This window comes from Daktulosphaira vitifoliae, unplaced genomic scaffold (genome assembly GCF_025091365.1).
Source record: "Daktulosphaira vitifoliae isolate Bord-2020 unplaced genomic scaffold, ASM2509136v1 Scaffold_4, whole genome shotgun sequence".
Taxonomy (NCBI): domain Eukaryota; kingdom Metazoa; phylum Arthropoda; class Insecta; order Hemiptera; family Phylloxeridae; genus Daktulosphaira; species Daktulosphaira vitifoliae.
In genome coordinates, this window is record NW_026099575.1 from 33603340 (window position 1) to 33627780 (window position 24441).

The window sequence follows — 24441 nt, forward strand, 5'->3', positions numbered from 1 at the left end:
AAAAAAAAAAAAAAAAAAAAAAAAAAAAAAAAAAAACACATCTTAGTAAAACCAATACCTTCTCAGCTTCGCATCGAAGCCAAAAAGGGGTCGGAATGATTATTATTGTTGGTGCAAAAAGAATGTGTAAGTGAGAGTTACTTTTGATTCGGGGTGTAATTCGAGGGTCATAAAATAACGATGTAAAAAATCTTACCTGGTAAATTCTCTGGTTTTTATAATTATCTTTAGTGATGATATCGGTGAGAATAATAAATAAAGTACACAAGTTCAGATTTTCAGTTCACAAATTAACACATAAAATCTCGACAATGACGATCACGACGTTCGCACAACTTAATACGGATCACTAAAAGAACAGCCCAATACGGAGCATGAAATGAACAGCCCGGAGCAAGGGTTTGCTCTGGCTTTTTATAATATTTTTTTACCCCCAAAAATCGTCACTGTCGAATTTTTAGTATAATTGTTTATTGATAAGTAAGCATGAAAAACACAGAGATCAATACAGATGAATAGAACATAAATTAGTTTGACGTTTTACATATATAACATTAACATGTTTTTTTACAAGCGAGACGAAAATTGATACAATGCATTTGACTATTAATAGTAGAATAACAAAGATGACAAAAATAATATATAGATTTTATTTTGGTGAGGAAGGATTTTTAAAGTAATTATTAATTGATTTATGATCGAACCGCATACACTACAATGTAGTTAAACAGTGTGAGTCTTTTGACTATTTCTCTTAAATGTTTATCTAAGTTTTGTTCGAAAAGGATCATGTCCTTGTAAGAATATAATGTATAATGAAACAAGTTAAAATGTACCATTTCTATGGATAGAAGTAGTGACTATTTGAAATGAAAAAATATATACTAATAAAAACTAAAAAGATAACATTGTTGAGTACATGAACAGGGTATTTTAGTGTTGTCTCGTATAAATAATAGTGACGATTATATTACGACAGTATAATGCATAAGTATATCTTATTGTTTATTTTATAATGATATTACATTGAAAAAGAAAACCTTTATTAATAAACTCACTTACAGTTTTTATTTGTGTAAATCTTTTTTTATGTAACCAGAGATGTTTTACAATCAAAGTTAATATTACACTTTTTATTCTAAATTTTTAAGTTACATAAAAAATGACTATTAAAAAAGTAAAATAACAATTATTTATCAATAGTATAGGTACACCCGAATTTTTCTCTATGGTCAATAATTAACTTCAATGGAAATAATATTTTAGCCAAACTGTAGAAAAAAAAAAAGGTATACTCAATTGGTTGAACAAATAAAAATTATTAACCGTTTATAAATTAAATTACAATTAGATTTTATAAAAAAATAACAGTTTTTAATTTAAGAAAAAATAAGTTAAATTATCATTATAGGTAGAATTTTTTTAATTGGTACACAAAATTTAATCATTTTTTCTAGAAAATATAAAAAAATATTTTTACTGATGTTTATTTATCTTAATAAATCTACTTATCAATAATTATTTAGGTTAATAAATTCAAATTAAGTTTTGGGTGATACAATCGTATATTTAATGAAAATTGCCTTTTTTATTTTAACAAAAATGTGTACACTTATAACAACAAAAACTGAAATAAACACGGCGTATTTTTTCAAAGTGAACTTTCAACATTAATTTTTTCTGATTTACGAAGTTTTTGTTTGAATTTAGAAAACACAATTATTTATATTCCGAGCTTTTATCAACATTTGACTATTATCACAATAAATAAGAAATTGATTTGTTATTTCTTGTGATAATAGTTACACAAACACTAATTTAAAGAGTATGTTTTTCATAGAACAACTTGAAACTAATCATATCAGTGTTCATGTTATAATGATAAAACGAACCACTAATAAATAGAATAGTTTACAAAAACTATAAAGATATTTAAGTTAACTATTTAAATTATTACTATTTCAAACTTGTATTTTATGTATGCATAATATGTATTAAAGAGAAGACAATACACAATTATTTTCTGTTAAAAAGAAACTATTATTTAAAATCGTAATAATTATCTAATCTATCGTAGCTATAATAAAAGTAATTTAACCAGTAAAAGTGTGTAATGTATTAGTAATATATTTAAAGTACTTTTATAAACATTATTTCAATAAAAACATGTCAATAGTATTCATAATCAAAAAATATAATAAATTTATATATTTCCAATGAATAATAAGTTTTTACAGGAATAGATACTGCAGAAAAATTTACTTACAAAAAAACTACATATTTTTTCTTTAAATATTTTTAAAAGTGTATATAAATTTCTTGTAATCTATTTACGAACTTGAAATAATCATTTTTTAGTAGTTTCGACAAATGTCACGATATCATGTGAATTAAATGGAACTTCAGAATACTCTACTTCGACTAATTTTCTTAGATATCTCATTAAATTTTTAAAGTCATCTATAGTAAAATAATTTCTTGAGTTATATATCCAATTTTTTAAAATTTCTTCAGATATAGACTCGAATTTATTCCAAAAATCTGTACAATTTCTAAGAGAAATAATTGATTGGTTGTCTAAAAAGTCTATATTAATTGGGTATCCTAATACTTTAAGAATATTTTTTATAATTGTTCTGTATGGTTCTGTGATGTCAATATGTTTTTTATACAATTTTTCAACTACTATAAGGATTTCTTTCATGACTGGAATTGGTATTTTATATGATAACATGAACTTATCAATTTTTGTAGTAGTATATCTTAATAAATTGAATGCAATGATGAAACTGTCTGCGTGGTTTTTCATTAGTATACCACAATATGCAATCAGGAACACATATTTCAATGCTCTAGTTTGCATGACTGTTTTGTAGTACCCATAGAAAATGTCATCGTTTACCTTATTTTGAATTTCAGCAAGAGTGATTAGTGTTTGTGTCCCTTCGTCGTTGAATAATAAAAGTTCTTTGCCCGCATAGTCTAAATTAACGTAAGTTCGTCCCTTACACAACATATGACCACAAGTTGATAGAATAATGATTAAAAAGAAAATTGTCATTTTGAAATTCTTCAATATCAGAGTATACTAAAATGATATATAATAAATCCAGAAAACAGAATATGATTTTCTTTACTAACGTGTAGTATTTAAATTAAATGTATTGAAAGCATTTGAACATATTGTTCAAATACATACAATTTTATTTAATTAATAGTAATAAAAATAATAAAAATGCGCACACGAGTGTTTAAAAATATATTAGTATACTTAGAATGTATTTTCGACTATTATATATTTTGGTGAGTTATCATTTTGTCATGTAATTTTCTATTTTTGTTGTATAGTCGCGTTATTTCAAAATTATCAGTAACGACATTATATATTATTATTGTCTCTCATTAGATTTGCTGATTTAAAATAAATTGTATTCTTATTACAACAAAATCAGACATTACGGTGACGTCATTTCTGTGTGTGGCCTTTCATCCGCAGTTGTTACTAACATAAGCCATCCGTCTTATGCAAGAAAAGTGAATAAGTTTTGTGCCTTTAGTCAACATTTGACCACTTTTACAATGAAATAACAATTAGGTTTGTAAATTACTAAATGCGACCGTCCCGTACTGTAAATTGATACTGATCGCATCATCTTGTTTCAAATCTCACGGGGTACTCGAGGGGACTTTTGTCCTTTCCGTCTCTTAGTTAGTTGAAACAAAGAATTAAACTAAAATGGTTATATATAGAAAATATCCTAACAAGTTAACATTCCTGTCAAATGGGTCTCTGGAGCTTCAAAAATGTTTACGATTACTGGCGCTATCAGACGACAGCACTGGTAGAGGCATAAAAAGACAAAGACTTGTAAAAGGTATTGTCAGAACAAACGATTTCCGAGTGCGAACCGTAACAAATAAATTCCTTGCCGTTGCGCACAATATAACAATGAATTAACCCGATAAAGTAGTTCGAAAGTATGCCATGTTGTCTATTAGCGACCAAAAAGTTGGCGATTTACTGCTAACAGATAAACAAATGAATAGCTACAAAAATTACTCTGTGAAGTTTGTAAAACTGTGTTAGAAATTGCTATTGTTGAAAGTTCTAAGCTCAATTTTAAATATCGATATCATCACTTATATTTCTATTATAAAATATAATAAAACATATTTTAAATATTAATTTATTATTTAATAAAAGAAATTATAATATGACGAATAAAACTTTCAGAATCCAATTATTGTTGTTGGCTCGTGAGAAAATATCTAAAAAATAAAACAAAATTGGATAGAGTTTCTTTTAACTGAATTTTATATTATACTTAAAAAATATATAAGCATAAACATTAGAAACTATATAGCAACTTATTTATAAAAATCAAAAATAGGTAAATAACAATTATTCTTTATGAAATAAAAATTTAGCAACAAATTCTTAGAACTTTTTGTAAAAGAATAAAGTTAAAAACAATTTAAAAAAAAAACAGTATTTATATAGATAAATTTATTTTTGTTCAACTAATTTAGTTGTTTGATATTTCACAAAAATTAATTAATGTTTTACCAATTTTTATGAATCGTAAACATTTTTTTAACGAACTCTTATTTTTTTTAACACTTGATTTAGTTTGAAATAAACATTTGTCTAATAACTTATAATCTACTATTAATTATAAATAGAAAAAAACACGTCATAGTAAAATTAATACCTCATCAGCTTCGCATCAAAGCTAATATGGTAAAATTGTTTTCAAATCTATGGTCTAATCTTACTTTCTCTGGAGAATATCTGTTAGTTAACAAAATGATTTTTTTATGATCCATTATTGAAAAACTTTGACATAAGGGATGTATTTAAAAAATTAAGTAGCCATGAAAATGCTAAAATTTTAAAGAGTCCATAGGAGTTCTCGAATTTTAATGTAATAAAAATTCATAGATAAACTAATGCTTTTGTTTTTTATATTTAATATTATTATGAAATCTGATAAACCTTAGACATATTCAAGGATTTACTGAGAATGCGTAATAATATTTAAAAATACCACGACGAAAAACTTAACATATATCTGAGGTGTTAAACTTCAGATTTTATCATACGAATTCATCTATTATACCAACGCGTATCATTGTCTTGTTATTGTACAAAAATGAAATATAAGTTACACATAAAAATACAAATGTACCTTGAACCGTGCCCACAAAAAAAAATGCGGACAATAAAATAAAATACAATTTATAAATACAAATCAAATTGTATCACAGACACTATCGAAATACAACCGTTAATATATTAAATAATAATACTTAACACTCATTTCTTAGTCTTGGTTAAAGAAAAGGGAAATCATGTGCCTCTCCGCGTGAGAAAATAAATATAATTAATAAAACGTAGCTCATTATGTAAATATAATTAAATAAAACGATACCCAGTGTTCGAAGATACCCATTTGATGGTCTCAATGATTCACCGACAGGACTAGACATTTACTGATGGCGGCTTCACATCTTCAATAAATTGTGTAAAACACCAAAGACAAAAACAAAAACCTGTCCATACTAAAACAGTCAATTAAAGAAAGAATAAAGACGAGCCAACACCTATCTATCTGCGATTTTAAACCAACAACGGTCAGTCTTTTTGAGGAATCAAAAGTGATAAATAATTCTATTTTAATTGTATTTGTTCTTTTTGGTTGTTTTATCTAGCGGTCAGTAGTAAAAATAATAATAACTAAATACATTTTCAATTAAAGCATAACCTAATCATGAATACTAGACATTTTATAGTATGTTCTATTAAAATAATTATATAAAATGAAAATTAAAAAGTTCAATTACTATTAAAAACAATAACTTTATGTAATATAATACAAAAAACCTTAGAGTATTTTTTTTTAAAATTATAATTTAATGTTGTATTAGACTTAGAACTTTATTATACCTCACACTTGGTAATAAAAAATCTAATTATTTATAACTACTAATTGATAATTCTTAAAATAATTAATATTAATTATGGAGCTTTTTATCAATTGGTCTCAATTTATTAAGTAGATTGCTATAAAATTTTAAGATTTTATAGTGAGTATGTTCTTTACGAAAATCAATTAAAGCTTAAAATTTTAAACTACACTATCCTAAATCTAAACTTTATATTGACGGAATTTGAAGCAGCTATTAAATATAAATATTTCACATGAAATATTTTAGACTTTAATCACTAGAAATAATCTTAAAATTGTTTCAAAAATCTTTAAGTTTATATTTGGAACCTTAAACTGATATTTGGAAATTTTAACGATGACTCAAAATAGTTTTGAAATCAATTTGTATATATTTCAAACATTCGAAATTTTGATTTCAAGTCATATAGTAGACAATTAAAAAACATTTTTATATTTTCAATTAAACTGTGAGCAAATAAAATTTCTAATGAAGAATTCTTAATAAATTATTAATAAAATTTTGAAACATATTTTTTTAATTAGACCTCGCCACCAGGCCCTAAAAATTATAACAGAAACCTTTTAAGTACGCATTAACACGTTTTTTTTAGTAAATTAATGGAGCAAAATTTCCTTCTCGTTGCAGCAATAGTAAATAAAAATACCCTTGTAATTTTATACCATAGACTATTTATTGCATTCATGATTCTGCCTCAACTGGTCTACCAACAACAAAAAGGTAGTTTGTGCTTACAGGCGTTTTAAATATATTATTGGTTCGAAACAAATATAAATCATTGAAATATTTTGACGTGGACAAGTTCAAAGATACCTAGTCGCTGTTTTCAGTCAATACAACAGCTTAAAAAAAAGAAAATTTTTTGAACAAATATAGGCATAAGGAAATGCATTTATTTCATATATTTTTTATGTATTAATTGAACAACTTGTGTAGTGAATATGGCTATCTTTTATGAGCTTTATCCGGTGAGAATAGGTTTTTCATAAATTGAAAATTTCCGGTATGTTCGGGACATCCCTCACGGCCATCGTGTTTCAGGCAAAATATTTAATACTGTTTATTTAAAATATTATTATTGTTTGGAAACCTACACTCAGTCATATTTTGTTTGCACGACGAAATATCAGTTTTAAAACAGGATTTTCATACTTTCCGGCGTGGCAAATACTTTTTTATAAAAAATTTAAAAATATACTTACACAAAATGCTACTAGAGTTTAGAGACTGTGAAATAACAAAATTAGTACAGGTTAGTTTCTGTTTAATAACTTACAATTAATTATGTTATATTTCTAGAATATTAATTTTAATTTATCCATTAAGACCATTATTTATTAATTTAAACAAATTGTTGAGATTTGATTTTCACTGATAAAGTATATTTTCAAAAATTAAATATGTTTTCTTCGTTTCAGTCAGAATTAATTTCGTTAACGAGAAAGTTTTCAATCTTGTCACGCTGTTTTTGGACTTCCTTATAAGTACTTTCGGATAGTGAATACTTCATAAGATCAATCGCTCCGTGATGTTGGCCCATTATGAAAGCTAAGTTACCGAAACACTTACCGGCTGCCTTGACGTTTCCTTGGTCCGTGGCTTTCTTTCCCTTCATTATCTGTAACAATATTTTAATTAGTTAACACTTGGAAACTATACGGATTTAATTCAATTTTTTTAAAACCAGACAATTGCGTCTAGTCTTAAAAAAATTGAAACATTCTATGCCTATAAGGTTTATATTTTGAAACATTTATATAAATTATATAGAGAACATATTAGAGAAATCATATTATCTATGAACATAAAATCAAATTTGTTTTGAATATTTCAATATTCAAAATAATTATTGTAAATTGTTGTGTCGTGTGTTTAGTCAGTTCTAAAAAAAATATTTTACATTAAAGTTTTATAAATAATTTATTATAACTAAACAAATGATAAAATCTGTAAACTATAAGTGCAATATGCTAATTTATTTGTTTTTTTTTTTAGGTGAGTTATTATTTTTTTTGAACAAAACATCGAAGGTAAACTTGTAAGTTATTTTTAAATATACACAGTTTTCAAATAATTTTTTTAATGCGTTATAGGTATACTATTCATATAATATGATTTTTTTTGTAATTTTAAGATGTTTGCCATTGTAACATCCTTTGAAAATATTGTAATTTTTCATGCAAAGTTAATATTTTATATTACATCATATATCCATAAGTTCTTACTTTGAAATCAAATATTTGAGATATCTTAAAATATGATCGAAGTATTTAAACTACATTAGAATTCTGTTTCATGTTTTGAATTTAATTTAAAGATTCACATTTAACAGTATAAATTTAAAACTATAATAAATAATTTGCTTCATTTTACTCAATTCTATAAAAAATAATAACACCATAACTACCCCGACTTCTGTTAGAAAGTATTGATCATGCGAGTGCTCTATATAATAAAAGCTTAACGTTTTGATGTTTGATCGTAAAATATTTATAATACTTATTGTAAGTAAATCTAAATAAGTTCAACTTATATTCCATTAAATTTACTTGAAATTCAAATTTTATAATATCCGTTAAATTCAAACAATTTTGATAATTTTTTTTTAATTTTAATTTTAAGTTATTTGACCCGAGGCAAAATCAACATTTTTTTGTAAAAAAATTTATAAGTTTTAAGTTCATTGAAAAGTTGATACCAAAGACAAAATATGAATATGAAGTAACATGAAAACTGAAATTTCAATTAGTACACCATCTCGAACCCTTTGATGCTAATAATTAATAACATAAACTAAGTCAATTTTATTCTCGAATAACACTAATAGAAGTTTTAGAGACAAATTTGATGCTAAGATAAAGTTTAACACTTTGACTGACAGTGTTCTTCGCGCATAAACTTTGTGATGGATTTGAACTTTGTTTTTAGCTTGATGCACGTTTGCTAGTAGAATTACAATGTTTTTTCTAATGATTATCATTAATTATCGAAGATTGCATATTATTCGAAAAATTCAACTATCGCCTAAAACAAAGAGGTAGAAAAATGTTTCTATTGGTAACTAAATATACAGAAAAATACACTATTTTACAGTAAAGGCGTTGCTTGTTTAGTTTCGATATCTTCATGGCCGTTTTGGTTTATATTAGTGTATAAAGCGTATTCAGTAACCCTGAGGCAAAGCAGTAGATACCAGAACTCTATCGACAACAGAAGGCTTATAACGAGTTGTTAACCCCTAGCAATTTGTTGAATTAACAGTTAGCTTTTCAAAAGGGTTGCAAAATCCAAATGTATATGTATCCGATCCACAACCACCAGCCGAATTTCATTTTCTCTCAACACATTAATAATAAACATCTCCTCAAATTAGGTTCATTTACATACTATCAGCGTTTGTCTGCACCAATGCCAACTCAATAAACATAAAATTATTATTTATATTACGAAAGAAATCATATGATTTACAGTGTTTTGATTATTTAATAAAATAATGGACATAAAGAGCGCTGAAATGATCAATAGTGGAATTTTTCATTAAAAACAATGAAATTTCGAGAACAGAATCTAATTTCACGTTTAATATAATACTTCTAAAAATTAATTTTTTACGATAGAAAAACTTTCAAATAATTTTCTTTGACAAATTAGTTTTTGAAGCAGAGTTAATACACTAAGTATGAAAAATAAAAATACAAAAAGTAGCACACTTTATTATGATAGAATTTTGTTAACTCTTATTTAACACGGTTGAGTCCCCGGCAGCTGTGTCTGATTATAGCTTAAAAAATTCTATTTTATTTTACTCGAAATTATTTACAAACTCTATTTTAGTATAACAATCTCATGTAAAATACTTTTATATTTGTCTCAATGTGCATCCTTATCTATATACAAACTTACTTGGTACGTAAGAAAACGCTTCATAGAGTCACAGTTATACTTAAATGATTTTAACTTCTTAATCATACATTTTATTCTAACTGCATCTGAAGAACTTTGTTTTTTTTTAAACGATTGTTTTTCTATGTACACTGATTTCCATATTATTATTGCTGTCAATCCAACAGTGATCATTACAACAGGCATGAATCCGTTTAATCCATCAGCTGTACACTGACACATTAAAACAGAAAAACTTGAAAAATAAAATATAAAATTTAAACAAATCTAGTTTTACTCCCGTAAACAAAAAAGATAAAAATGTTTTTATTTTATTTACTAGAAATATATTGCGACACTTTAATACATTCAAATATTGTTGAAAAAAAAACAATATTTAAATGTATTATTTTGCAGCTGTTATTTTTATAACAACTGTCAGTTGCTATATAATTTTTTTATATGTTTATAAAATGTTAAGTATTTTTTTATTTTTAATAGCTTTTATTATATAAATATTAGAAATAATATATAAATATAAGTCGTCAATTAAACCAAAAATACTTTAAGTATTACGGTTTAGATTTTTAAGTTGAGCATGTAACATTGAAATTATTGACTTCATGATAAGATATATTTTTTGTTTCAAAAATCTTATCAACTGTGAGTTACTAGCATAGAAAAAAACTCAACTATAAATAATGTAAAGCGAAAATAGTCTACAATAGAACAGTCTATACTTCTCATATTAAGTTTTTAATATGTTCTTATAATGTTTTCGACAAATAGTCAATGACTATTCAGCGTTTAAAAAAAACCTTTTGTATCGGAATAATTAATATATCTATCAATTTGTCAACCTTCAAGTTTTTGAAGTGAATACTTTTCTTAGTAGGCTCTGTACTTCTTTGGAATAAACGGGTGAAACGAGTCAGCAACACTCACAAACGTTAAGCAGCGACACAATCAATTGAAACCAATATATCTTTATACATACATTTTTTATGTGCAAATATGTATACGTGTGAGGGCGCATCAGAATTATCGGGATTAAATCAATGTTAAAAATAATATTTCGTCGAGTGCTTTCGAAAACTGATTATTTAAAGAATGTTTAACATGCTCAGATACAAATATTCACTGGACCTACACATTCGTTTTAAAACGTTCTTCGGTAGTGATTCGTATCACTCTCACGCTTTTATATATACTCCCTCCGTTTCATCATTGCTAAATAAAGATTTTTTATCTATAAATAGTAAGCTAATCGACTTTTCAAAAAACAAATAATCAGATATTGTAAGTATGTAGTAATAAGTCTAATTAGATCTAGTTGATTTTGCACAAGGAAACGTAAAAAAGTTAATGCCTTACAATATTGACGTGGAGCTTAATTATGTCATATTACTCGATGTCGCGTTTGTGTAACGTCATTTATTAATAATTCTTTATTAAAGCTGAACACGCCTCTCTTTGAACCCAGGCTGTCATACATGAAATATCCACATAGGTTAGTATATAATGGACCCTGTACTGTGTCACTTTGTGTGACCGTCAAGTATCAATATTTTACAAAACTTAATTCATCCCAACTCTACACCGAGTGTATAATTTCATGCTCTTCATAGTTTTTCGAGTGGATCCGATGACTAAATCATTCAAAGTTCACGTGCACCATCATTTTCAGTCTATATCGAGTGTTTATTTCATTAAAGCTCGAGAGTGTATTTGTATAACAAAAAGCGATTATCCTTTGTGAAATACCGATCGCTACACGTGTAATATTTGTCGGCGATCGTTTCAGTGAATGATGACAGATTCATACAACTCCATGTAATGAACAGTTTGAAATAAATGAAAATACCGAATTTCTACTGCTCCACTACTTGATACACATCATAACGATTCACTATGGACTTGGCCATTTCATATCCAATCGCTGTATACTATTAGGAAACGTTTACAAGCTTGTAACATTTACACATAACGTCACTGCGTGATATTTTTCATTTATTCGGTACGTTAAGCTTACAAAGTCACGGTTTACAAACAGTTTACAAGCGCATATATACATGTGTATATGAATTTATATATATATATGTATTCACGTGTGTATGAGTTAACATTTCCTTCGGAGTCATAGCGTTGGAGGGTCGGAAAACTGTTGCTGAAAAAACAATCATTCAACACACAAAATCCCCTTTCTCCAAAACACACGGAAGTGTCTACGAAAACACATTTTCATATATAATGATAACACTCGATGACATTTACACATTTCTTTCCGTCTCTGACGTTCCAATAGTCACATTTTTTTTTTATTCCACCGATGAGCCACCGGCCTATGTAAAATGATTGGGAGTAATCGACTGTGCCCATTTTCCAATCGATGCGCTCGAACCGCAAAGAATGATTACAAAATAACGTTAGGATTATATGACACCGAAAACGAATTTAACTTAATGATCGCGTAGTTCTATATGTATTTTATACATTAAGCCATTTACATTATTATATTTTTGCGGGAAATGTATAGTATCGTTATATATAATTCCATTACCGCTTCGGGGAGCTTATCAAGGTATTCTCTGTAACTGTCGTTTGAAACTTCGTTAACAGTGCATCGTAAAAAGTTTTTTTTTTTTTATTTCCTATTACTCTTAACGCCTTTAGGTGATTTGGTAAGCTAACGGTATTATTCTTAGCTTTATACCTATGGCGTATACAAAANTTAGTTCCTATTACTCTTAACGCCTTTAGGTGATTTGGTAAGCTAACGGTATTATTCTTAGCTTTATACCTATGGCGTATACAAAAACCCATAGAAAATTAAGAGTCGCGAAAACATGGTTATTGGATTTTTTTGGTATTTTGTTCAGTTAATGCGATATATAATCATTTTTTTACTAAAATACAGCGCCGACTTGGGACTCTAAGACTATTATTATGGGCTCGGTAGCAATTCGTTTACATAAATTACATTATATAAAATAGATAATGTCCTAAGACATAATTACAAACTATTATTTACAATATTAAAAAAAAAAAATACAGAATAGACACATAATGGAAATTATTTGAATAATTCTAAATACAAAATATTCTAATATTTCATACCATAGTTTTTTCTTCTTGTTATTCCATAAACATATTTGAGCCCTTATTAATTTTTAAAATAAATCATTGAATAAAGTTAAATGTGGCATGGGTTCAATAGGTATTTTTATATAAAATAATATAGCACTAAAGTGTTGAAAATTAAATCGAGTGAACCTATTTAAGTTTATAAACTATGTAATAGTTTCTTGTATAACATTTAGTTATTTACCGTTAATATATGAAACGCGTATGTATTTAAACACTTTTAGTTGACAATTCGTATTTATGTAAACGTTTCTTAAGACAAACTATAAAGTATCTGTTTCATTAGTAGTCAACGATATTTAAATAAGCTAAGTTGTTTTGTGTTACTGTTAACAAACGGGGAGATGTCATTTGCCAACGTGTGAAAGTTATTCGTCTTTTCATTGAAAATAACGAATCAAATTTAATGTTGATTATGTGTCATAGTATTAAAATGGTAATTCTTATCCAAGTCGGTATACCTTATACAACATAAATGTTATATTCGGTCGTTTCACATAAAAAATGTCTGGAACATTTGCATAAAAGTAAAATATCAAGCTATTGAATATGAACAGACCCCTTTTTTCAAAGTAATATCTCTGTTAACTAAAATAGAGGTCACTAAAACTATCGACATAAAACAAATACTTAGCTAAAACGCAATTTCAATATTTTTCAATCTCGTCTATGATCTTATTGGGATTGATAACAATTAAATAACATTTTATACAGGTAAAATTTTAACTATTTTTATCTGGTTTAAACAAAGAGTACCGTTAATTATTTAATTTATTTACAATGAAAATTTTATTAAAATGATTAAGAAATGATAATAACAAGTTAATAGAATTTTTCATAATTTGATTTTTAACTAATTAGATTTAAGTTAAAAACACGATACTTACTATCTGACCATATTTTAAAACTTTTAAATTAAAAAGTGCTTGACTGAAATGGATTATACCTCTGCATAGTTTATCGAAAATTCTAAAAAGACCATAGGTTAATAAAATACATTTATATTTTACCAGTAAACAAAATTCTTACAATTAAATTTTATGTATGGTTTATGAAATTGTTATCTTAAAGTTTTGAATACTAAGGGTGCCATTCCCTATCAAAGTTCAATTATAGATTGAACAATAAGTAAACAGCAATGAGGATTACAAACGATCAAATGGATCAGACTATTCGCAGGGGATTAAACACGGCGTTATCAGTAAATTACTGAGTCGAACGTTTTCCGGGGTGGCTGCTAAGGTCAAGGGTTTTCCGGAAATTCAGAAAAATTAATAAGCGGACAGAACAATGCGCTATTACTTGCCCGGTAACGTAATACGCTTAGAGTATGGACCGTCGATATTAAAAAATAAATAATAATCATTTATTATGAAAACAGGATAATGGCGAGTATTACAACTATTCTGGGTCCATGTATATTTTTTTTCGGCGAATAAGTGAGAAAAACTAGAATACTGTGAAATGCTGTAATACACGTGGCATCTTTATTAATAACTATCAAAATAGTAATAATTTATTCAGTCTCAGGTATGTGGAATGGTCGAGGGATGTCTATTGCAATATTCAGTCAACGGGAAACAAGCCAAAACACAAACCTCTTGCGCGATACGTTTATAAATCATGCAGATTCCAGCCCAAAACTACAACTCCTTTGGTCCTTTGCGCCCTCGTACCTACCGGTCCCTGACCCTATCCTAAGAAGGCGTGCCACCGGAACCGCACACCGTGAAAACGTTTTTGGCCACGGCTGCTGTTGTTCGCGAAAAGGTGCGAATAGAAATTAATTATATCAACACTAGTACATCCGAAAAGTTAAGGGGTGGAAATCCGCAATAAGGAAAGAGGTGCGCGTTTATGTGTATGTGTGTCCGGTTCGTTTTCATAGTATGTATATTTTACCTATTACAGTCCGCTCTTTGATATTTATCTTTTACTCGTCCAGCCCAATTGAAATCTGAAAAGGGATCCGTCAAAAGGATATTACAACATGTATACGAACACACGTTTAAAGGGTTATTTTGCAAAACGACCGCAAACAGCAGGAAACATTCTACCCTAGTATCGATAGTCCTTTAAAACTACTCTAGCACAAGGGTATATTAGGTAAGGTCGGAACCGGAAATCGATAGATCTCAAAAAACAATCATATGGTAGGCAAATAATTTTAGTTTACAGCCAAAGTGATTAAGTCGTTTAAATGGTCATGGAATACATATTATTATTGTTATTTAATGTTTCAACATCTCGATGATGATTAATATTTATAAACTAGTAATTTTTATAATTTTGAAATTATAAAATTGCGTTGGGTTTCATAAACACAAAGTTCACGTAATATTAATTAAAAGACAATTCGATTATGTACAAGTTGTTAATAACTTATGTAATATTGGTTCAAAAGTTGTTTTCCAATACACATGCCAGTTTTAAAAAAGTTTATTGTTTTGCTTGATTTTTTAAAAATATTAAATGAGACGTATTTTAGAACCACTCCTTGCATATATTGTGGTATTATTCTAATTACATCCGAAGTAAATAAAACATATAAACAACAACATAAATGCAAATTTTTATTATCCTATTGTGTTTTTAATTGTTTTAAATTATTGTAGAATAATAATAAAAATAGATAGAATAAGCCGCTATTTTTTATTAAAAGAAACTAAAAGATACTGTGCATTAAATACGAGTACAATGTTTTTGAAAAAAATGTATTGAAGTTTTAATAGAATCATTGTACTTTTATCGTTATCCACTTTTGAGGAAAAATGAGAACTCAGAGATGAGTCATTGAAATCGGCCGAGATTCTTAGTGAAATTACTTAATATTTATTACTTTTTATCATACAAAATTATTCAGAGCCTTCGTAAATCTTTATTACATTCATTTAAATTTACTTAATCAAATAGTTGCAAAGTCTGTAAATGCTGTAAGGGTATAATTCAACGTCATCTCACTTGATTTTACAGTAGTAAACAGAACGGCAAATAAAAACAACTCTTTTTTTTTAAATTAGTGTATAGCAATATTTATATTTAGATAAAACAAATGGTTATCATCAATTGGAAGATTCAGTGAAAAGCAACTTTGAATCATTCGTTTTAATAATTTATTTTTAGATATTAAACGATTTATTATTCAATAATAAATAAGAGATCATTTTAAAACACATAAAATGAGTATTTGGTAAGCTTTAGCCAGGAATTAAGAGATTTATTTTCTTAAAAAACTTTTAAATTTTACTCGGTATTTAATTTTTCTAAGAAAATATTACATTAGAATACACAATACTGTAATTTTGCAGACGCTGTGATTAAAACCCATCTACACCACTATTATCAGCGTATCTATTCTAAAAGACATTTTTATAGCATATATATTTTATTTTAAAGCACATGAAGTCACCTTAGTGACATTATAACTTATTAAGTATTTTTCCGCACTTGTACAATATATATAACAGTGCGAAAACTGCACAGTCGGACAGAAAATAGAATAAAATAATTTGCCAACTTAAAAGTTGTTCGCTATTTTTGGTATGAAATTAAGCGATTCAAATGAAAAATTACACAAAAGTAATTATTCCTTTTGTTTTGTATTTAAAACAACACCGGAATGTGTCTGGTACGAATAAACACGGACAGTCGACCAGTGTAAATCTTATAAAAAAAAAAATAGAGAAAAGTGTAAAAAATGTATAAGTAGTTGGTAAAACTTTGTAACTTTTCTTCATTTCATTTTGTGTTGAGCGAAAATTCATAAGTCATTTAATCGTTATTTCATAACTATCATAGACTTAGTAACGACTTCAGCTTACCGATAAAAAATGTATTTCCATTAGTTACACAAAAAAAATTATTATAAAATGATCTTATTTACGTTCAAAATAATATTAACATAAACGTATTATTTTTAATTTTTATAATAAGTAGTACAATTCAAATAAAGCATGCTATTTTATGTTTTGTTAGCAATACTTTTTAGATTATTCTTTTCTTTTTTTTTCATAATTCTTACTATATTACAAAATATGAAATTGATTTGCTTTCTTCTGGTAAATATTTATTCATTTGTATTTGAATATAAATAAACCACACCATCAAAATAATTTTAATATCGAAATGTAGGCAAATAATCATTACTTGTATATAAAAATTTTTTAAGTTACAAAGTTAGCAAAAAATAAAAATCCCTCTTAAATATTTTAAACATTTTCGTTCAATAGTTATTGGTTCCTAATAAGTTCTTTTTTGTACAAACATAACTATACCACGAAATATTTGAGTTGAACACAATGTCAAAAAAAAGTAGATCTACACATTGTACTATTTACATATTAACTTGAATTCGCAAACATATATAAAGAAACGGGTTTCTATTGTTCTCCTTGTGTATAACAATTGACCTGTTTCCTTACTTACTGAACACTCTGTATACCTCAAAATAAAATTAAAACTGTGTTTCATTATGTATAAATTGATTTAGAAAATAAAACCCACAACAGTAATAATGATAAACAAAAAAATTTTTAATGGACGCATTGTACCATATGAGAAATTTTTTCTTAGTGCAGTAAATGCATACCAATAACGACGTTCAATTCCAGTAAAAATTTACTGTTCTCAATGTACTTACGCTATGCGCACCGTACAAATGTTATCTTTTTAAATGTATACATAGAAAGCAAATTCAGTCTTATCTTAATAGTCCTGTATTAAAAGGAACACTACGCTAACAAACATTTCCTGTAAAGTAAACTTTTCGGATTTACCGCCAAAAGCCGTAAACTTTCATAATAATTTTCAGTATTCAACGAAGGTGACGATGCCGTTTAATTTAAATATAATAAACTTATACGTCAAGTATAGTACACTATATACATTAACAAGCATGAAATACCCAATTAAACATTAGCTTTTTGACAATTTTTTGTCAATCAAAAAACTCCGTCTTTCGTCATCGCATGAGCAGTCAAGTTGAGCTATATGCACATCTCCTACTTGGTTTAAAACTTGAGCGTTTTTCCCATTCGTTGGGTTTAAATTGAAATACTACACAAAGACTAAAAACTCTTTTCGTAAAAAACATTACTTTAATAAGATTTATTTCACTGTAATACTTTAGGTGTTTTATTTACCATCATAGCTCTTATACGTCTGGCGTTATTCCATTTGCATAATGTATTCTTTTTAAAAATCTAATGTATAGTCATACTAATTAAACTCAAAAACTCTGTTACAATCTAATTCATTGTAATAAATAATTATAACTCGATGAAAAATTTCTCGTATTTTTAATTGTACTCGATTTGTTAATAAAGAATAAAATAATTGCATCGAAAAATCACAATTAATATTATTAGAAAACTATTCTAATTTATAAACCGTAACCAAAAATACCTAACGAAAAATTTATAGATTGTTGTAATGGTACAGTTTAGATAAAGTAAAATAAGTTTTGTAAATGTACAACGTGTGTTGTGTGGTGGCGGCTCTGGAGATATGTTGCTGTGCGTCAGAAGGTGATAAGCAGAATATGAAAAGTTGATTATCTATTTCAATCTCCTCTCATCTCTGATATAAATAAAAAGTACCAATATGAATTTTATGATGAATTAAATGGAAATATTAATGAACTATGTTTGAGAGAACAGCGAACAAATGCGCACGAATATATTTGAACTCCTAAGACAATGAACACGACATCATACGACTGAATTAAGATTAAGAAATTAAACTATTACTAATCATACGCAACTCGTACACGTACTATATAGCACATAAAAATTAATATGTTTAATTGTTTATACGAATACTTGTATAAATTTTATTATTGTCTAACACGGAAAACTATAATTTACTTGTAATGTTAACAAATTATAATCTGACCAATGTTTTTATATTTGTAAAACAAATACCATTTCAAGATATTTTGGTGAATTAAACAAAGGCCGACAACTACATATATCTAGTTATCAGCCTTTGTTTACTCTAATCATTACCCGTCGGACGTACTATGCGTGGGGCTTTGGTAGCACTGGGTTAAAAAATATACGGTTTCAAATAACATCATCGGCGGTGGTAGTGTTATCATAACACTCTATAAAGGAATCGTAATACGATCGTCATGTTCCTTAGTCTGTGCAAACTCAGTGGGTCTTTTGTTCTTAGACTTCTTCCGTCCCTATTTCAAACACGCAAACGGACCACACGACAATGGCCAACACGAACAAAAGGACCAGACTGTATTTAGAAATAGAAATATTGTACAATAGTATTGGCTAGGGCGGTGCCATCGCGTTGTCACTTGCCACTGGCAGTACGTCATTACTAGGCGGTGTGCGGGAATCTCGTAATGGATTTAAAATTAACCGCGTGTACTCTGACGACATCATCGCGCCCGGAAAATTGCAACCGACATTTGGCTCCCTTCGCGTAAAAAATAAATAAATAACAATAAACGGTAGAACCCCTAGACGCATCCCTAGAGATCAAAGTCGCACTGCGGCAGCAGTCACGCCGCGCAACTAGTAATTCTCACTGGCATTCAACATCCCTTCGTTTTGGCTAAACTGGAGGTGAGTCATAAATGCACGAGCTGTTTGTTTTTCAGTTGTTCGGCAAGTGGTAACAACGACAGCTATCCGACCCGCAAAAGGAACCGGCGCGAGTTCTAAGCTTTTGATGTTGCCACCGACAGTTAAAGATGCGTTTCTCTTTCGTGTCCGCATTATACTCACTGAAATGGTTCGGTAGATAGCTGATTGAATCTGCCGTCTATCATCATCCTTCGACGCGTATGTAACGACTTCAAATGTTAGTCGCGCATCAATTGTCTATCCGATTAAATCGCGCATTAAAAGCCTGCCGCCCTCCAAAGCACAATCCGTTGTAATGAAACCATATCATTCGCCCGCATAAGACTGTACGCTTGTTCATTCAACAAATGATAATTGATGGAATCCCCAACACGGCCCTGCAGTAAATTTATAGATAAATATTCGCAGAGTAATTTCATACGTGCAAAATATTTTAATTACCATGTAAAAACAATGTCGAAAAATCAGAGTTTTGAAAAGACAAAAATAAAAAAAAAACGAAATACGTGAAAGTAACATTTGTCTTTGAAAAAACTTTCATTCGTTATGCACTATAAATCATAAAATTTACTTTTTTACGTGATTTACGTGTACGCTAATAATTAAAAATTAGTAGCATTTATTAATAATCCCTTTCAAATCATGAGTGTTTTGCTACAATTCATTACACAACATCAAGTTAATAAAAACCAATATAAATTTCAGAAAGAAAGTTCCTCAGATTTCATATATCGATATTCTATCAATGCGGGTCTATTACAACAATTAAACAGGATGCTGGTATAACTTGTTAAATCAATTTTTATTTCTCAGCCTTCCAGTCGACATTATTATTCACATACAATTGTAGTATATTGTAATACTTGAAATCATTTAATACAACTACAATTATTCTAATGTGTATAAACTTGTTAACCCATAAACGTCAATAATTTAATTTAGAATTACACCAACGGCATATCTAATATATTTATATATATATTAAAATAATCGATAAATAAACTTATTTATGTGATTTAATTTTGTATTATTCGAGGCGAGTAAAAATTGACAGAGGAGAGCAACTTTATCAGATTCAAATTCGAAAACTAATTAAGAAATGTATGCCATATAACATTATCAATAATTTAAGATAAAATTATTTCATTTTTAATTAAGAGAAATTTTTAATTTGTGTACTCTATATGATAATGTATACTGTTTTACTGTTATGTATACTGAAGGGTTGAATGCTACAACTACTAAACGGCAATAATCAGGCAAAACTTACCACAGAGAACTGCATAAAATTTCCCTACCAAAACATTGGCAGAAATAAGTGGTAGTTTAGTGTGGCTAAAAACCTAACATTAAAAGATAGAGAACTTTTCATACCACATCCGGTTTTTAAATATTTTATGATCTTTTTTTTCTCCTAATTTAATTGTGAGTGAAGTGAGGAATATTTGTCTAAGATAAAAAAAAGTTTTCAACCCTGCTCCTAAATTTTACACAAAACTTTCGTTTATGAGCACTAACCATTCTCGTCATTATAAAAAAAAATGTTGTAAATTTACATAACTATTTTTTATTCCTGAAATTTAAAGAAGACCAAAATTAATTAAAAAAAATTATTTAAAATCATTAACTGATATTTTAAAAACGATGTCAAACAGTTAATAAATATAAAATACATATATAAAAATATTAAAATCATATAATTTTTGAACATTTCATTACTGGATGTTACTTTATTAATCTGTAAGAATATTTTTATACTGAATATCTTCATTACTTATTGAGAGCAATAAGCTTCTACATTATTTAATTATTATTAATTTTTACATTATAGACCATCTCCAAATTTTGCCACTGAGAGCAATGTTTCCCCTGTGCCACCACTTAAATACGGATTTGCATTATAATAATTTACAATACAATGAAATACAGTAAATAAAATATTTTGTTATTTATCTGAACATTTTATTTATTTTTCTGTTTTTATTTCACAGAAATACAATTTTATTAAAGCAACTAAGAAACATAACTCGGCAATATAAAATATGTTTTCATTGAGAAGGAATGTTACTTATTTCATCAATGGAGTAGAACGTTTTTATGAGTTCTTACCAAAGGATGAAAATCAATTAACGATTTTTTCATTATGAATTCCATCGAATTAGATAACTGAGTTTTTCAGTCGTAGAAAACAAGGGGAGATTTTCGAAAGAAATTACTTTCTGTATAGCAAATAATAGATTTTTACTTCAAAGGAAATCTAGTGATGATTTTCTTGATATTTTACTGAAACAATTAAATTAAATATTTGTCTTGTTTGCTAATAATCGTCTTGATTTCAACTAAAACTAAATATTTAAGGATGCGAAATATCTGTGCTACTATTTACGTGCATGATCTGAAATCCTGTAAACTATATATTTTTTGACAAATCCGAATACATTGTTCAACGACTATTTCTCTTGCCGAGATTGTTTTTTGGCGAAAAAACACGTGCTCCCGGAATTTCCGATGGCCAAGTATCCGTTAGTAGCGCAGCTGTAATTGTTTAAACAGCAGTGGTGTGCGGAAGGTTTTATATTTTACCCGACCAAACCTCAACACACTCTCTACAGTGAGGAAAACATCGTAAAATTTTCATAGCTATTTCGAGCGTTGATAGGAAAATAAATTGGAAAGCTACAAAAAAACCCAACCCCAAATAGAAGTAAAACGCGTGGAAACCTTAACAGACACCATGTATAGATGATGTTCGTACAATTTGGTTTCTTTTATTATTATAACATTACCTTCCGCTTCCCTTCGATATTATTATTACCTTCTTTACCTTTAACGTCAGCTATACGTGACTAAAGTTACGAATGACCAAAGATTACACAGATGAAAAAGAAGCTGTCTCGATAACGTGTAAAACGATCATAAATATTTTGTTACTTTGCGGCCCGTTCGAACAATATTATTTTCCGGCATTAAATATTTCACTGTTATTAATAAATAAGTAAATTCGTCTATCTCTTATAGAGACTGTCTAAACCGTTGTAACAATACAAATTTCTTATCGCTGCTCAACCATCAAAAAAATTATATAATATATACATACATAATTAAGTTTTAAACTGTCGAAACGTTATTAACACTACTATTACTAAATCTATTAAGTGTTATTGTAAAAATGAGCATTGTAACTTTTCCACAGTTCCGTAAGAGTAAAAAAATACATTTGCTTTTCTTACGAAGAACCTATCGAACATAACAAAATAGATTAAAATTTATAATGTTGAAAAAATGTCACTATTTTTTTATTTATAGTCAACATTTTTATAATCGATTTATTGAGAACGTTAACATGAAAATTTGCATTTAGAGTTAAGTTATTTTATAACGCTAAACGTGTAATATTATTGAAATATTGTTTTCACTTTTAACATATTTTCTGATAAAAAACGGCTAACAAATGTACAACAAATGAAAAATTCTATCAACATATTTTCACTTCTCTGGCAAAACCAATATCGTGTCTCTAAATATAACTCTATTAATTTTATGTTTTTTTTTTGAAAACTTAATTTAATTTAACTGATTATTTTTTTTAATAATTCGATGGTTCCTAAAATCATAAAGAATGAAGTCTTTAAATATATTTTTTTGTCAACTCAATAAGTTGATATTACCCATTTTCACAAAAAACTTTTTCAGCGACTCTTTTTATTATCATTATTTTTATTTATTATTTAATTATATTAAGAAGTACTTGAAAGTTTACTAATTAATTCCCTTCGCTCTTTTTGTTGAAATATAAATGATAATATAATTGAAGTGCTAAGACTTAAAATAACTTCTTTTACGCTCAACAATAAATTCTTGAAGAGTATTAAATTTAAGTGTACGTGAGAATATTTTCCTTTTTAATCCTCGACGTTAACAACTTAAGCTGCGTAATCGCCTGTTTTTGTTTGTTTAGTTCATTTTCATATATTTCTTATTAGACAGATTTTTACAGCATCATAAGAACATCAAACTAAATGTTTAGTGTTTTTAAACATCAAACATTAGAGTATTTACTGAGAAATAATAATAAACGTATACAGTTTATTCAAGAAAGTCGTAGGTAAAATAACACTTTCATTGTTCGAATTTTATATAGTTTCATCTAGAAATTACATCGAGCTGTCTAATAATTCACAGATAAGATATAAATCACTTATACGAAAGATAGACAGTCCATAGAATGTAAACATTTGTAAATAAATACTCTTATAGGTGAATTAAGTATCATTTAATAAAAAAAAAATTAATAAAGTTAAATTTTACTCCTAAGAAGAGGTGAAGCTAAATATAATTTTCAATTAAGATTTCAAGAATAATATTTAACTATGATGAATTCCATTTAAATCAGCATGACTAAAATAATTATAACTCTAAAATAACTCTCTGTATAAAAAATACAAAAATTAAAAATGAAATTATTGAATATATATATAAGTTGATTGAATTAATATTTTTTAACGATCCGTGATATGTGTATGCTGTTTTTTGAGCTTAAGTAATACTCACAACTTTAACACAAACGTGTGTCATTTAGAAAATTGACATATCATACAGTGACATTTATCGATAACATAACACCTAAAAGTAAGAATAGTTAAAATTAACAAATTTTTATTTTATTAACAAACTATTTAATGACAAATTAAATTTTCAGAAAACTCTCCGGCCGAAACTAATAACGCTAAATTAATGAGAATTTCGTGACTTGAAATTTAGTGTTGTCTATTAATTTTGATTCAAAATTCGAAGTAGGGTCACTATTACTCATGGGCAATATAATGAGTCCTACACCAGTAGA

At 27.5% G+C, this 24441-nt stretch overlaps 2 protein-coding genes across 6 annotated transcripts in view; one reads left to right on the forward strand and one right to left on the reverse strand.

Annotated features, from left to right (window-relative positions):
• LOC126903613 (connectin-like) overlaps positions 1-24441 on the forward strand; it is a 114767-nt gene that overhangs the window by 86212 nt on the left and 4114 nt on the right. The window lies entirely within an intron of this gene.
• LOC126903614 (uncharacterized) lies at positions 4230-10234 on the reverse strand. 4 transcript variants are annotated; one of them, XR_007703535.1, is made up of 5 exons: positions 9874-10234; positions 7540-7588; positions 7173-7197; positions 5433-5562; positions 4230-4269 (listed from the first exon to the last, which is right to left on the reverse strand). XR_007703535.1 is itself a non-coding variant. In XM_050681915.1 (3 exons), the coding sequence occupies exons 1-3, from the start codon at positions 10093-10095 to the stop codon at positions 7184-7186; spliced, it is 285 nt and encodes a 94-aa protein (XP_050537872.1). In that variant the 5' UTR covers positions 10096-10231; the 3' UTR covers positions 6435-7183. The 4 variants fall into 4 exon arrangements, 2 of the variants coding, with proteins under 2 accessions (XP_050537872.1, XP_050537871.1); XR_007703534.1 differs by lacking the exon at positions 4230-4269 and having other exon boundaries at positions 4614-5562; positions 9874-10233; XM_050681915.1 differs by lacking the exons at positions 4230-4269; positions 5433-5562 and having other exon boundaries at positions 6435-7197; positions 9874-10231.